The 12,814-nt window shown below is 50.2% G+C and overlaps 7 protein-coding genes across 7 annotated transcripts; 3 read left to right on the plus strand and 4 right to left on the minus strand.

Moving 5' to 3' along the window:
• Positions 1-256: 256 nt before the first annotated feature.
• Positions 257-1,004, plus strand: K444DRAFT_701527 (uncharacterized protein; the record flags this gene model as incomplete). Its single annotated transcript, XM_024888034.1, has 5 exons — positions 257-336; positions 396-462; positions 522-576; positions 638-696; positions 738-1,004. 5 exons carry the CDS (start codon positions 257-259, stop codon positions 1,002-1,004), a joined length of 528 nt encoding a protein of 175 aa, XP_024742928.1.
• Positions 965-2,224, minus strand: K444DRAFT_649955 (uncharacterized protein). The gene is made up of 4 exons (XM_024885608.1): positions 1,959-2,224; positions 1,776-1,899; positions 1,419-1,722; positions 965-1,365 (listed from the first exon to the last, which is right to left on the minus strand). The coding sequence occupies exons 1-4, from the start codon at positions 2,169-2,171 to the stop codon at positions 1,347-1,349; spliced, it is 660 nt and encodes a 219-aa protein (XP_024742929.1). The 5' UTR covers positions 2,172-2,224; the 3' UTR covers positions 965-1,346.
• Positions 2,225-2,552: 328 nt separating this feature from the next.
• Positions 2,553-3,217, plus strand: K444DRAFT_517560 (uncharacterized protein; the record flags this gene model as incomplete). Its single annotated transcript, XM_024873785.1, has 2 exons — positions 2,553-2,652; positions 2,703-3,217. Coding segments are annotated over 2 exons (615 nt in total), but the record flags the coding sequence as incomplete, so codon positions are not given.
• A 644-nt stretch (positions 3,218-3,861) lies between these two features.
• On the minus strand, positions 3,862-6,433 carry K444DRAFT_659260 (serine threonine protein kinase; the record flags this gene model as incomplete). The annotated part of the gene is made up of 4 exons (XM_024886337.1): positions 3,862-4,387; positions 4,435-5,071; positions 5,177-6,012; positions 6,069-6,433. 4 exons carry the CDS (start codon positions 6,431-6,433, stop codon positions 3,862-3,864), a joined length of 2,364 nt encoding a protein of 787 aa, XP_024742931.1.
• A 568-nt stretch (positions 6,434-7,001) lies between these two features.
• On the minus strand, positions 7,002-8,217 carry K444DRAFT_607446 (uncharacterized protein). Its single transcript, XM_024879178.1, has 3 exons — positions 7,945-8,217; positions 7,347-7,900; positions 7,002-7,296 (listed from the first exon to the last, which is right to left on the minus strand). Exons 1-3 carry the CDS (start codon positions 8,035-8,037, stop codon positions 7,224-7,226), a joined length of 720 nt encoding a protein of 239 aa, XP_024742932.1. The 5' UTR covers positions 8,038-8,217; the 3' UTR covers positions 7,002-7,223.
• A 61-nt stretch (positions 8,218-8,278) lies between these two features.
• Positions 8,279-9,914, minus strand: K444DRAFT_607447 (glutamine synthetase). Its single transcript, XM_024879179.1, has 6 exons — positions 9,866-9,914; positions 9,757-9,803; positions 9,659-9,704; positions 9,054-9,570; positions 8,576-8,997; positions 8,279-8,527 (listed from the first exon to the last, which is right to left on the minus strand). The coding sequence occupies exons 1-6, from the start codon at positions 9,899-9,901 to the stop codon at positions 8,489-8,491; spliced, it is 1,107 nt and encodes a 368-aa protein (XP_024742933.1). The 5' UTR covers positions 9,902-9,914; the 3' UTR covers positions 8,279-8,488.
• Positions 9,915-10,323: 409 nt separating this feature from the next.
• On the plus strand, positions 10,324-11,358 carry K444DRAFT_160909 (uncharacterized protein). The gene is made up of 2 exons (XM_024870662.1): positions 10,324-10,650; positions 10,809-11,358. Exons 1-2 carry the CDS (start codon positions 10,490-10,492, stop codon positions 11,305-11,307), a joined length of 660 nt encoding a protein of 219 aa, XP_024742934.1. The 5' UTR covers positions 10,324-10,489; the 3' UTR covers positions 11,308-11,358.
• The last annotated feature ends 1,456 nt before the right edge of the window (positions 11,359-12,814 follow it).

A 12,814-nucleotide genomic window follows, 5' to 3' on the forward strand; every position in this document is an offset into this window, starting at 1 on the left:
CAGACTTCTGATCATAGTTCATATTCTATGCTCCACTCCGTGGAGTCTAATTGAGGTTCTCCATAATTGGTAAGACTGGGGGTCCAGAGCCCCTCAATTCTTGTTGTAGCTGACGTAGCTCGATTGACCCCTCTACCTGACAACATTGGAAGAGGATACATAAAGCATTGGGCATCTTCATTTGAAACAATTCCTTTCTCACATTCCAATTATCAAGCTTGATCTCTTTACATAATACCCAAGCATTCCAATAATTATGTCTGCTGATCATGGAAAGTGCCATTGCGGCCAAATCGAGTGGCAGGTGAAGCTTGAGGACAGAGCACATATTCTCTGGTATGGTCTTTGGATGCTTGGTTATCATATGAGGAAATCCCCACTGACAATCTTCACAGCCACTGTGATACCTGCAAGAAACTTGGAGGCGGTGCCTATTCATTGAATCAAATTGTGCCAAAAGAGGTCCGTAGATTTCTTTTCGACCCGAAATGACATCAAAATTCCACACTAACACCTAGTAGAATCTCCAAATCACCAAGGGCAAACTGAACACATATACGTACCACGGCGACTCAGGTAAGTTGATTGGGATCATCGTCAAATTCACATCAAAAATGGTTGCTAACACATCTTTCAGGCAAACCCGTCAATTGCTATTACTGCCCCAACTGCACGACTCACATCTACCATCATCAGGTAAGCTTATCTTCAGACTACATTGTTGCTTGTTGTTTGAGAACTCAGGGCCCGGAGCTTCATGGGAGCTTGCATGCCCATTTGCCTTAGAAGTCGGCTCCTTGGCTCCTAAGCTCTCTCGTCCAGTTCAGAAATTTATTATACTAATTCGATGGTCAAAGACTGTGATGGGTGACAAGATCGTGATCCGAACCATCCTCCTGGATCAGGGCAAGTCTCTCAAGGCGGGAGCTGAGATTTTCGGAAAGGATCGTCTTTCATGGGTCAAGGAGGTTGCTCAAACCTTTGAGGTTTTGCCACCATCGTAAACTTGGCCAACTTTTAAGTCGCCTAATTAATATAATCCAGTAAAGCAAGTCGACTTTATTACTTTCTATCTTACTTTCATCTCGCAGCCAAGGTTCAGTCAGAATCAGGAGCAACTGAAAGGGTAACACCGAGCTTTACATATTGTCTCTCGTCCCTATTCATGAACTCTTTCCTTCCTCGTCACAACGTAACATGGGAGGTATCTGAATTCTAAGGCAGTTCTTGCCCTCCATCGAATTGTCATTATATACCCAATTCTACAGCCCACTAGTAAAACAAGGAGGTCCATTGCCATAGAAATTTCTCGCCACACCACGCTATCCGCACCAGTTTTCGAGCCCTTAGATGAGATGCTTTGACCTATTAATGTGTTAGTAAGCTGTGCCCATCTTCCAAGTTGTCCTGCAACATACCTGAAGTACGCCCTCAAATAAACAACCTGCCACGCTCCCAATGCTACCAGCATGCCCATTGTCCCAAAAGCAAACCATTTAACCCGGGTATTCGTGCTCTCATTCGTATCTCGAAGCTTCTGCTCTCTGGTTCGTAGATAGTCCATCTCGGCCACGATTTCAGCCACCATCTCCTCAATACGCCGTAACTCGGTCTCAACAGGTTTCAGCTTTTCTGTTGCTTGGACTGCGGACCAATCCTTTGCGTCTGCGCCGATATCGATGTCGAGTTCTACATGTCGGAATGGGTGGCCAACGTGTTTAGCTGAAAAAAGAAGTCAGTATTGACTGCAGAATTCAAATGAAAGGGCAACCTACACCCGGAGAATTGGTTCTCGAAGCACACATCAAATGATGCATCGGCGTGAGATGTGAAAGCCATCCTTTGCTCTCCAGCAACATCCTTCGGTCGTCCATACTCGTTTCCAACAGCATCCTTGATCTGTGAATTGCATTGTCAGCACATACCCTTTCATCAAGAGTCTAAGATTCCGAACTTACATGCATATTGACTACCATCCCGTCACCTTTATACCCATCCACAGTAGCCGTAACCACCACCAGGGTATCCTTCGCAACAAAATTCCGGATGCATCTTGTTCCCTTTGCATCCCCCCGACTTGCGGCTTCGAGATCGAATTTCAGGGCCTCTCCGCATGCAAGAAACAGCAATAGGCTGCACAATGTGCGCAGGAGGGGCTGTAAATATGCCATCTTGCCGGGTGTTTGTGTGAGGTTGTCTGTTTCCAGAATGGCATCTGTCGCGTAAAGTAAAAGGGGACGTTTTTGGAACGTGGCAATTGGCAGGGCAGGGATCATCGGTCCAGAGTTTGAATGTCACGTGAGTGGAAGTCGCGAACTTCAACTTGACATCTGAATTCCAAGGAAAGCTCGACTTTCATTGTACAACCTCATCAGTAACATTTGAGCGTCAACACCGCCAATATGCCGAAATGCAAGTTCTATGCCCTGCGACTTGTCTAATGAATTCTGCTAACATCATCACAGTCTTCTGTAAGTTCTCCAGGCGCGAAGTTCTCGGGCTCTCCACCTTCTCAAGAGCCTCAGAACAGCTCATGCTGACCCGTAACAGGCGACTACTGCGATGTGTACCTCACACACGACTCGATGAGCGTCCGCAAAGCTCACAACAGCGGAAGGAATCACCTGCGAAATGTCGTAGACTACTACCAACGTACCGCCTGCATCCTTCCCCATCCTCGTCAACACTAACAAACCTCCCAGAAATCGGCCACGAGAAAGCCCAGTCCGTCATCGACTCGATCACATCCTCCTATGCGGCAGAAGGTCAATCCTCATCCAACCCTATGCTCGGTCAAAACCCTGGCCTCAACCCACCTCCCCCATTCGCATTCCCAGGCGGTACGTCTTCTCCTTCTCCTCCTTTTCAGGCCCTTCTAACGCAGCTTTTAGGCGTCCCACCACCCCCCTTTGGTATGCCCGGTATGCCGCCAATCCCCGGAATGCCTCTGCCAGGCGGTCTCCCGATTCCACCACCAGGCGGCCGTGGAATGCCAATGCCACCGTTCCCTGGCGGTCCAATGCCTCCTCTCCCCCAGGGCATGCAATTCCCACCCCCGGGCGGCCTTCCTCCGAATTTCCAGTTTCCGCCACTGCCGGGTGGGTTCCAGCCCCCGCCTGGATTCCCGCCGCTTCCTGGTGCTCCTGGGTTTGATGCGCAGAATCAGGGGCAGCAAGGCGGTCAAGGTCAGGGGCAGGGTCAGAATGATAGACGATGAATAACAAGACGAAGTTGGAGGCGTGGTTAGGAGACCATATCAGGTTGAGCTGAGAATGGGACTCTGGCGTTCAGGAGCAACATATGGCGTTGGGTTACAAAATGTAAGATTATAACAGGCTTCACTTCAGACGAAGTCTCTCGGACTTCACATACTCGAGAATATCAAAAGAATGCTCTTCACATACAAAAATGTGTGCTTAGATATGATACCTACTTTTGATCTTATAAAGTTCTCAGGCCAGTGGCCTAATAGGCACGGAAGCAACTTCACATCTCGCCCTCCACATTTAATTCTCCTAACGGTACGCATATTGGATTCCTATCCCTGATCTGATCTATGATGAAGAACCTCACTATTGCGCACAAAGAGTGGAGATAACCACGCATCCATCTTCCTTGCCATTACCATGCGTGAGAAGAGAAAAACTTGGAAATAAATTTCTTCGGGTATTCAACCATTCCTGAACAACGCCATGCTCGAAGATTTTCTCGGCCTCTAGGCGTCTGTTCGTTTCGTTCGCTCATATTTTTCCTCCTCGGCGTCAAAGATTCTTTCCATAGCATTCCATTCCATCCTGCCATTACCCAACCTAACCCTCATCTCGTCGTTTAACATTACCTTCTTATCCAGAAGAAGGCCTCTCAGTCCGCCTCGGCAAGTTGAATGATTAACTTGGAAGCTAGATCTAGGAATGGGAATGGTGAAGTGACGTCCTTCTCTTCAAGTAGCATTCCATCCGGAGTTTCGTAGCCGGCACACTTGAAGTCGACCAAGTATACACCTACCTCCATTTCATAGAGTTGGATGTCGAGATGCATGCCGACGCTCTCAATGGGCCTCATACTTGACGCTTTTGGGGAAGACGAGGCCTCCTGGGATGTAAGGGAACCACCGGCGCTACTAAGAGAGGCTGCGGAATGACGACGAAGATCTATCGAGGATGAGTGAGTGGATCCGGGAGGAACGATTCCAGGAGGGTACATGCCGTCTTTCTTCCAGCGAACTCGGAGCACCCAGGGGTCTGCCGGTAGCTTGTAACGCGCGTTGGGGTCAACACTGCCGAAACTCAACTTTGAGCCATCATGTCGGTTGGTTTGCCTGCTCATGGAATCCGCATGGTGTAATGAGCCTCCGCTAGCGTTCGATATGAAGCTGTTATTGTTTGTTCTGATGTAGATTGTTAGCACTGCGTTAAAGTATTGAATCACACCTACCCTTCGTCGCCCTCCCCATCCTCTCGACGAAACGGAGTCCAATCTTCATCCACAGCCCACTCAGCTCCAAGCTTCTGAAGAGCTCTATAGATACAGCCAATCGCCTCCAGAGGCTGATTGCGTGACCGGATGCCGAATTGCCACTTCGTTGGTTTTACCTTCTTCAGTGGAACAGGCGTCATTCCGGCGGGTCTCTTACTTGCTTCGTCCAACTTGAGCTGACTGCGAGAGTGAGGGTTGAGGCGACGCATGGTCTCAGCTTTCTCAGCCTCGGTTTGAGGGTGTGGTTCATCAACTTCTGAGTGAGCGGTCGAAAGAGGGTTTCCAATATTCCTACCCGTTCGTCGAGCCTCCATAAAATCCTTGTGGTAGGTTGGCAGACTGCTTGGAAGAATACCAATCTTGCTGACGTAGGGTCGAAGTGATCTATCAGTACCAATCGAGCTTGAGGAACGGGGAGACATAGCATCCACAAGGGGACTTGGCCGCACCATGGGAACTTCAGAACCTGCAGAAGGCTCCTTGGCGACAGGAGATGCTGGCGGGGAGATGGCAGCGTCCAGCTTAATGCCATCATTCCAAGGCGGTGGCGAGGAAGCTTGGAATAGAAGTTGGCCTTTGTCGTCTGCAAGATTAGCTGTAATTTGCGTTAGTAAAATATTCAATGTTTTCTTCGCCGTGTAACGATTCCGTCCAAAGCTTGTGAAGAGAATTTGTAGTCCATAGAAAAGGGTGGACTTACGATTGGCCTGCATCAGCTTGTTCTCTCTCACAATCAAGTATGCATCCTTGATAGCAGATGGCTCTTCAGCAGCTAAAGCTTCCTGAACATCCTTGATACCATAACCCATTGTCTTACTGATCTTTTCTGTGACTTGATCGTGCAGCTTCTCTTGGACAGCAGGACTGGCATGTGGTGCAATAAGCTTTGGGTTGATAGCTTTGCTAGAATCAACTCCGGTATCCAGGAACTCCTCGACGGGTGGTTGTAGATATGCCGGTAAATTCTTGAGGAACCACGGATCCATTCGAATCTCTTCGATAGTTGCTCGGTGCACAGGATTGACCGCCAACATCTTCTTGATCAACGAAGCAGCTCCAGAGCTCATATAATTCGGCACGACGTATTGGCCCTTGGCAATCTTTGCGAAAAGAGATGGAATATGTTCATCGTCGAATGGCAGTCTGCCAACGAGGAGAACATAGAGGATCACTCCACAACTCCAGACATCGACTTCCGGACCAGCGTATAATTTACCGTTGATGACCTCTGGTGCTGCATAATTAGGAGAACCGCAGCTTGTCTTCAAGAAGTTTCCGTCTGTCATGATGTTGCTAAGTCCAAAGTCCGCAATCTTGACGTTCAGGTTCTCGTCGAGGAGGAGGTTCTCCGGCTTCAGATCTCGGTGAACGATCTTATGTCGATGGCAGTATTCAACGGCACATATAATCTGCTGGAAAAATCTTCGAGCTTCGTCTTCCTTCATCTTGCCATTCTGTACGATATAGTCGAAAAGCTCACCGCCGGCGTATTCGAGTACCATTATGATTTCCAGCGGAGTCTTAATCACAGTATATCTGCGGGTCCCAAATTAGGCTCTGTGTCATGTAAACAAAGGAGAAGCTCAACTTACAGCTTGATGATGTGGGGATGTCTGAGAAGCTGTAGATATTCGATTTCACGCTCCACCCGGCCAGCCATATCACGACTGATGAGCTTCTTCCTAGCAATGATCTTAAGAGCCACCTGCTGGTTCGTCACACGGTGCGTGGCCAGCTTCACCTTTCCGAAGGACCCTTCTCCCAGCGTACGGATGATATGGTAGGCGCCGATTCGCTGCTCAGCCTTCTTCTGAGGTGCAGGCTCAACAGATCTGTTATGGTTGCTATTCTGCGTTCGACGACTGCTCGCATCTGGAGGCTTGTTCTGCGCGCGGCGGTTCGCCGAGGGCGCGAGAGAGATCTCGAGCTCTCCATCATCGTACGCGCCGTGAGGCATCATGGCGGGGTTGGAGGTTGCTTTTGGGTGGTGGATGGGAGGGGAGGGATTGCGAGCGACGTCGTCTGCCCCACCAAAGCCGGGTGACAAGCGAAGAGATGATCAACAGCTTGATTGATGGGTGTTGAAGGAGATTCCTCGAGAGTCAAGTGGCTGTCGCATTCATTCTTGGGTTGGTCGAGAGCACAGGTTCTTGGTGTCACTTGGTGATGTCGAGCTTTCAGATGGGCTGGCTCACAAAATGGCCTGCGAGCTCGCTGGCGCTTGTCAGGTTGGTGAGGAGGTCGCTAAAAGCTGCTCCTGCATTAGGGGTAAAAGCGTCGTACAATACGAATCGAGCCGGGATTTTGCGGAGTATGAATCCTGAAAAGACTCTTAAACCGCCCTTATATCTTAGCTCCGGTCGGATATTTGTTAATTAGGCTTCGCGCGTGGGTGAATTACAATAGATGTTGGAAGTTGCTGTGGAAGAAGTTCATTCAGGCAGCCGCGACGGAAAAATTACTGGGCATCAGTGACTTATCTACAGCCAGCCTATCACATGCAAACTCTCGTACATTTGCAATCTCTCCTTCTGTAAATAAAATGCCACGGGGCTTATTTGCCATCCCGGTTTGATAGTAAAAGGCCAAGATCGGTCGTTGTGCCATGGTTTCCAAGGCGAAATTCCTCATGGTTCTCTTCCCATTCACTTTTCCTTTAAGAGTTCCAAGTCATTAAATACATTGAGCTCCGAAGTCGGTCTTTCCCCCGCTGTACATGCCTGTTTCCCAAATATCTAGACCCATCATCACAGCCCCTTCTTCTCTTCCTCCTTCAGTCTCTCGACCAATTTCCCTCTCAAAAAGTCACTCAATCCCAATCTGCGAAAGTCAGCAAACTACACTTCACCCTTTGGTTCACAAGCACTCACATTCCCTCCCTCGTAATAATCCTATAACTCCCACTAGCCTGCCAATTCCCCTTCACTTCCCCCCCACCAGCCACAAACTCCCCCTTCCCATCAACCTCCAAGCTTCCAAAAATGTCTTCCGGCCATGCAATGCGTCCATAATCAGGAGGCGCTCTCATATCACTGACATGTAACCATCCTCCTCTCCCACCTCCTCCTGCTCCTCCTTGACTACTCGCTCCCCCAGCCCCATCACCTGCTGTACCACCTCCTCCCCCAGAACGAGGAAGCTTCCTCTTCGGCTGCTGAGGGAAGAACATACCCCCTGAACCTAGTGCAGAGCCAGAAGTCGATGCAAAGGCTGCGGCTTGGCCTTGCACCAGGGGGTCTTCAGTTGCGTGTAGCCGCAGGACATCGTTGAGGATGGAGAGGAAATGCGGGTTTTCGGTTAAGGAGTCGGGCGTTGGTGGTATTTTGGTTGTTGTGCCTATTGAGAGATTTTGGGAAGGTGGTTCGGTGGGTAAGAGAGTGAGGATATGAGAGTTTGTTGGTTGTGATGGGTTGGGGAAGATGTACTGGACGTATTAGATGGTGACGCTTAGGGCAGGAATTGACGCACAATGTGAGGATTTGATGGGAGAGTTGAGATTGAACGGAACAATGGCCGTAGCGGCAATCTCGCTGGAGTTCTAAAGAGTGTTGTGCAAAGCATTATGAACTGTTGATTCAGTCGTGGTGAAGCTCCGCGAACGAAACTCAAATTATTCTGAGCTCGGACATTGATGGAATGACGTGCAGTATTTACAGGGGCGGGGCTGCACGAGCGCTCAAGGCTGACAACATTTGGCAAGGCTAGCCTCCCCGGAAATTGTTCGGAGACTGTGTTGTTCTTGTATATTTGTGTTCCTGGTTAGTGTCAAACCCGTCATGATCTCGGGCAAGTATTTGGTTGCCAATCGAGGTGAACAACATAGAGCACGTGACGGGGTATTTCAATTGGTATCGATTGTCCTAGCCCATGCAATTTACAAGGCAACTCTCGAAAGTTGGGTGACTGAGAAAGGAAATCATCGCTATCATAAAGCATCAATCTCCGAACCATTGAATCACGCCATTAAGTCTTGTGTTGTACACCGCAACCGTCCCCGTTTATCAACGCCGATCTATTTCTTCAGAGAGGTCTCCTCCAGGCCACCATAGATCTGCAACATATTAGTACAATGCGAATCAAAGGGTAGCAGAACGCTTACAGTCTCCATCATAATACCAGTGATTTGGTATGGGTCAGCATTTGAAGCTGGTCGTCTGTCCTCGAAGTAACCATAACCCTTGTGTCCGCACTCTCTCGGGATACGGATGGATGCACCACGGTTGGCTACACCATAAGTGAAGGCATCGATGTTACCAGTCTCGTGTCTGCCAGTAAGACGCAGGGTGTTGTCCTCTCCGTAGACTGCAATGTGCTCCTTGTGGCGGCCCTCGAGCTTCTTGATAGCAGCCTCGATGTGCTTCATGCCTCCCTCGACTCGCATCTCCTTGGAAGAGAAGTTGCTGTGAAGGCCAGCTCCATTCCAGTCACCTGGAATTGGCTTGGGGTGGAAAGAGATCTTGGCACCGAACTCCTCGGCAATGCGGTGGAGAAGGAAACGGGCAAGCCAAAGGTGGTCACCCACTAAGCAGGTGACTTTAGCTAGATATTCGAAATTTTCAAAAAGGGGATAGACTTACACTCAATACCCTCACAAGGACCGACTTGGAACTCCCATTGAGCAGGCATAACCTCGGCATTGGTACCGGAGATCTTTACACCAGCGAATAAGCAAGCCTTGTAGTGAGCCTCGACAATGTCCCTGCAGTAGACCTTGCCAGTGCCAACACCACAGTAGTATGGGCCTTGTGGACCCGGGTACCCACCAACTGGCCAGCCATAGGGCTTGTCGAGGGTGTCAAGGAGGGTGTACTCTTGCTCAAGACCGAACCATGGCTCGTGGCTCTTGTGGGCCTCCATGAGCTTAGCACACTCATGGCGGTAGTTGAACTTGTTCGGGGTTCCATCAGGATCCCAGCACTCGGTAATGACCAAGATGTTGGGAGCGCCACGGAACGGGTCGGGGAAGATGGCCACAGGCCGGAGGTAGACGTCCGAGTTGTCGCCTGGAGCCTGGCCAGTAGAGCTGCCATCGAAATTCCACTCAGGAAGGTCCTCAATCTTGAAGTTACCATCCTTTGGGACCTTGGTGAGAGTCTGGAAATTTCCTGGATCAGTATGTTGTTCTCAAGTCCCGGCCCGCGTCGGCTCGCGGGAGTGGGAGCGAGAGTGGGAGTGGGCTCACCTTTGACTTGGAACGAACGCCACCGGTGGAGTCGATCCAGATGTACCTTTTGAACGATGAGTTGCGATTCACAGAGAAAACGATGCTGCGATACTTACTCGGCCATAGCACTGCCCTTCTGGTCGAGGGCCATGTACTTCAACAGCTGCAGCAGGGTTAGCACGGTGCGGCGCAACGGGGACATCTCCGAGCTCGGCAGTAACTCACGTTGGCAGTGTACGAGATGGTGGTTGTCGTCGCCATGATTGCGGTGTTGGGGGGGTTGCAATTGAGAGGATTGTTTGTGGGTACGTGTATGATCAGCTTCAACAGACAGAGTCGTGTTGTTGTGCGGAAGAGAAGTTTGGAGGGGAGGGAAGGCGAGGAGGAAGTTCTATTTAACGATAAGGGAGCGCCCAAGTTTTTACCCGGCACCGGACAGGGGTCGGTCGTTGGTTCCTGCCCCTGCCCCAGCTGGCAGCGTGGGACACGATACAAGCACTACAAACCGAAACCATGAATTATTGAGCGAGTAAGGTCAGTCCCCCCCAAACACAGCGAGGCACATATTTTGCAAAGCTTTTCATGGCATCACTTGCTTCTTCCTTCTTTGTCTGCGGAGTGCCGACAAGTAGTAACCCCAGCGTGGTCAAATTTTCGCGTGCACACGACACCTCGCTGTCCAGCTTTGCGGGAATTTCACTCTTTGAGCCTTTTTGTTGAAGGGCTTTTCTCGCTCGCGGACTTTTCAGCCACACACCTTCGGATGCGCCCCCGACCTCCACTCCACTCCACTCCCATACCATACCAGACAGCTACTCCATACACAGCCAGAGAGCCAGACAGCCAGACATGTGGAGAAAGAGGAATGCAGCCCAGGTTGGATCTGAATCTGCAGTGACTTCGAATTTTCACCATCTGCCTTCGTCATGCAGGCCATTCCCGCAGCGAGCAGCAAGCAGCAAGCCGTTGCTGCCGCCGCGAAACTGGAGATCGTCACGAAGCTGCTGCTGGTATGTCATGGCATTTGCCTGCGCTTCTTCATCTCCCGTTGCAGTGCTCCGTGACAGTCGCAGCACCCTCGCTCACCTCTCGACCAGCGCGTTCAAGATGGTCCAGTGCGGAGGCTTGGGGATATCTTACTTTGGATACCACTGACCAGCCCCTCCAGGTTACACAGCGTCAGCGTCAGCGACAGCAGGGTCCTGCAAAACCCGGAATCCATACACCGCAGCTTCACTGCTTCAGTTCCGGGAATAGCTCTCTCTGCTGCTCGCTTCCCCCCCACAGGCACAGAGATGTCAGAGAACGCCTCCCGCCAGCAGCACAGATTTCGTTTCGTAACTTTCCAGCGGTCCCACCCACCGCCAGGGGGTTTTCTGTGCCTCCCACGCATGATCGCATCACATTCTCGGCGCCCCCATACTCGTTCATTGTTCTCGTCCTTTGTTGAGGATGTCATTTGCATTCATCATCCCCAGGTCAAAACGCTTTATTCTTACAAATGGAAATTTTCTTACGGGACAAAGGAGTCCAGAACTCGGTCCGCCTGGGGACGACAGGGAGAGCTCGACGGATCCGTACCCCGCCGATGGTCTCGGCGTTCAGCCACTGCGATAAGGAATTCTGGGATTGTGATTCGTGCATTGGGAGCCGGACCAGTGGGGTGAGTAAAAGCGGTCGAGTAAATGCGCCGGGCGGTGCCGCCGTGCTGGGACTGCCCTGCCCCAATGAGGTGGGCGGAACGAGATTCGATATCACGTGCTCTCCAATCAGGATGTTTTCGTCCCGAAAGCTCGTGGCCGTATTTCTATACTGTACGACTTGGTGTTGTTCGGATTGGCTTTGTTTCCGACAGAGCCTGGAAACTGGCTTGCCAAGTTCCCCAGCCCCAATCTCACCAGATCTCACCAGAGTCTGACACAGTCACCTGAGATCTTAGTCAGATCCAAAAATCTGTCGTCGTTTTCTCGTACGTAAAATACAGCAAACCATTCTTACATTTCTGGTTCGTGTTTTACATGCATTTGGATGCCAGCTCCTCCGCTCCCTTGCGATACTCTAGTCGAGGATCAAGTGGTGTATGGATGAAAACGGATGGTCGGGAAATCCTCACGCTGCCGCGGAAACAATCTTCACTCTCTCTCAGAAACAAGGAGATAAATGATCGTATTCGGTCCGAAAGCCGGTACATTTCTGTCTCTGGACTCCTTCCTGTGAATGAAAAGCCATATTTGCACTACACAACTTCTTTTGATTCCTGAACAATGCATCGGCGTTTGCAGGGCATATGGGAGTTTATCCAACGTCTCACAACTTCTCGGATAATTAGAGACTGTGGCACAGGAGTGGGTATTTCGTGTGACGCAATTTTGTTCCATTTCGTATTCAATGTCCCAGAAGTTTCTTGGACAGAGATTACCGAAGCGGCTCGCCTCGTTATCATTAACCATAAACTTAATACAGAATCTCATACAAGGATAAACAAACAATTTACGTCCACAGCCGGTAGGACAGAGCCGCCAACGACTCCCCTCTTGACAGTACAACCGCTTGTTCAGCATGTCTCGCATTTAGAAAGGACACCCATTTGACAGAAGAGGAGTCGATGTTCGGGTGCATTTTTGGAGGTTGGCCTCCAGCTGATGCAATTGAAGGAAACGCATTCATAGCTGGGTTTCTGGCCACACTGCAAACTCATGAGCGACGATTCGTACATTGGCCCGAAAAACTGTTTATTAGATGGACTAGACAAGAAGGTGCTTGTAGTATGTTGAACTTGTGCCCACCAAATTGCTCCTTGGTCAGAGGAACGGCAAGCCGTAATGCGGTATTCCTCACCAGGCAGCTGATTAGGTGGCTCCACTGGAATCAAATCCCAAGTAGGAAAGCCAGGGGCAGTCAGTCCTATCTCGAAGTGAACAGATGGACAATGGAAATGTTTTTGTAACTTACAAGCATGAGTTCAATCCCTGTAAGGCACCATCTCATACGATCCGGTTGAGAGCTGTGTTGGCGGTAGACCGTTGAGAATCTGATCTGGGAGATTGAATTCGGCTTGGGCAGCAAGACAGTATGGGTAGTGCAGCAATTCTCGAGGGGACCGCCGTTCTTCATTTGCAAGGGAGCCTGTGGGAGTCAGTTTCGATTATTATTAGGATATGATTGGAGGGAGTG

Source organism: Hyaloscypha bicolor (assembly GCF_002865645.1).
Source record: "Hyaloscypha bicolor E unplaced genomic scaffold K444scaffold_15, whole genome shotgun sequence".
Classification (NCBI taxonomy): Eukaryota; Fungi; Ascomycota; class Leotiomycetes; order Helotiales; family Hyaloscyphaceae; genus Hyaloscypha; species Hyaloscypha bicolor.

What these genes read in the sequence shown, in the direction of transcription:
- K444DRAFT_649955 (XM_024885608.1), bottom strand. Translation starts at nt 2,171, where the DNA reads ATGGCATATTTACAGCCCCTCCTGCGCACATTGTGCAGCCTATTGCTG. An exon ending in GGATGGTAGTCAATATGCAT is followed by an intron (nt 1,900 to 1,958) that starts GTAAGTTCGGAA and finishes TGCAATTCACAG; the next exon opens with ATCAAGGATGCTGTTGGAAA. An exon ending in CGAGAACCAATTCTCCGGGT is followed by an intron (nt 1,723 to 1,775) that starts GTAGGTTGCCCT and finishes TTCTTTTTTCAG; the next exon opens with CTAAACACGTTGGCCACCCA.
- K444DRAFT_607446 (XM_024879178.1), bottom strand. Translation starts at nt 8,037, where the DNA reads ATGCTTTGCACAACACTCTTTAGAACTCCAGCGAGATTGCCGCTACGG. An exon ending in TCCCATCAAATCCTCACATT is followed by an intron (nt 7,901 to 7,944) that starts GTGCGTCAATTC and finishes TAATACGTCCAG; the next exon opens with TACATCTTCCCCAACCCATC. An exon ending in ATTATTACGAGGGAGGGAAT is followed by an intron (nt 7,297 to 7,346) that starts GTGAGTGCTTGT and finishes TGACTTTCGCAG; the next exon opens with ATTGGGATTGAGTGACTTTT.
- K444DRAFT_607447 (XM_024879179.1), bottom strand. Translation starts at nt 9,901, where the DNA reads ATGGCGACGACAACCACCATCTCGTACACTGCCAAC. An exon ending in AAGGGCAGTGCTATGGCCGA is followed by an intron (nt 9,705 to 9,756) that starts GTAAGTATCGCA and finishes ATCGTTCAAAAG; the next exon opens with GTACATCTGGATCGACTCCA. An exon ending in CTGGTATTATGATGGAGACT is followed by an intron (nt 8,528 to 8,575) that starts GTAAGCGTTCTG and finishes AATATGTTGCAG; the next exon opens with ATCTATGGTGGCCTGGAGGA.
- K444DRAFT_160909 (XM_024870662.1), top strand. Translation starts at nt 10,490, where the DNA reads ATGTGGAGAAAGAGGAATGCAGCCCAGGTTGGATCTGAATCTGCAGTG. An exon ending in TCGTCACGAAGCTGCTGCTG is followed by an intron (nt 10,651 to 10,808) that starts GTATGTCATGGC and finishes CAGCCCCTCCAG; the next exon opens with GTTACACAGCGTCAGCGTCA.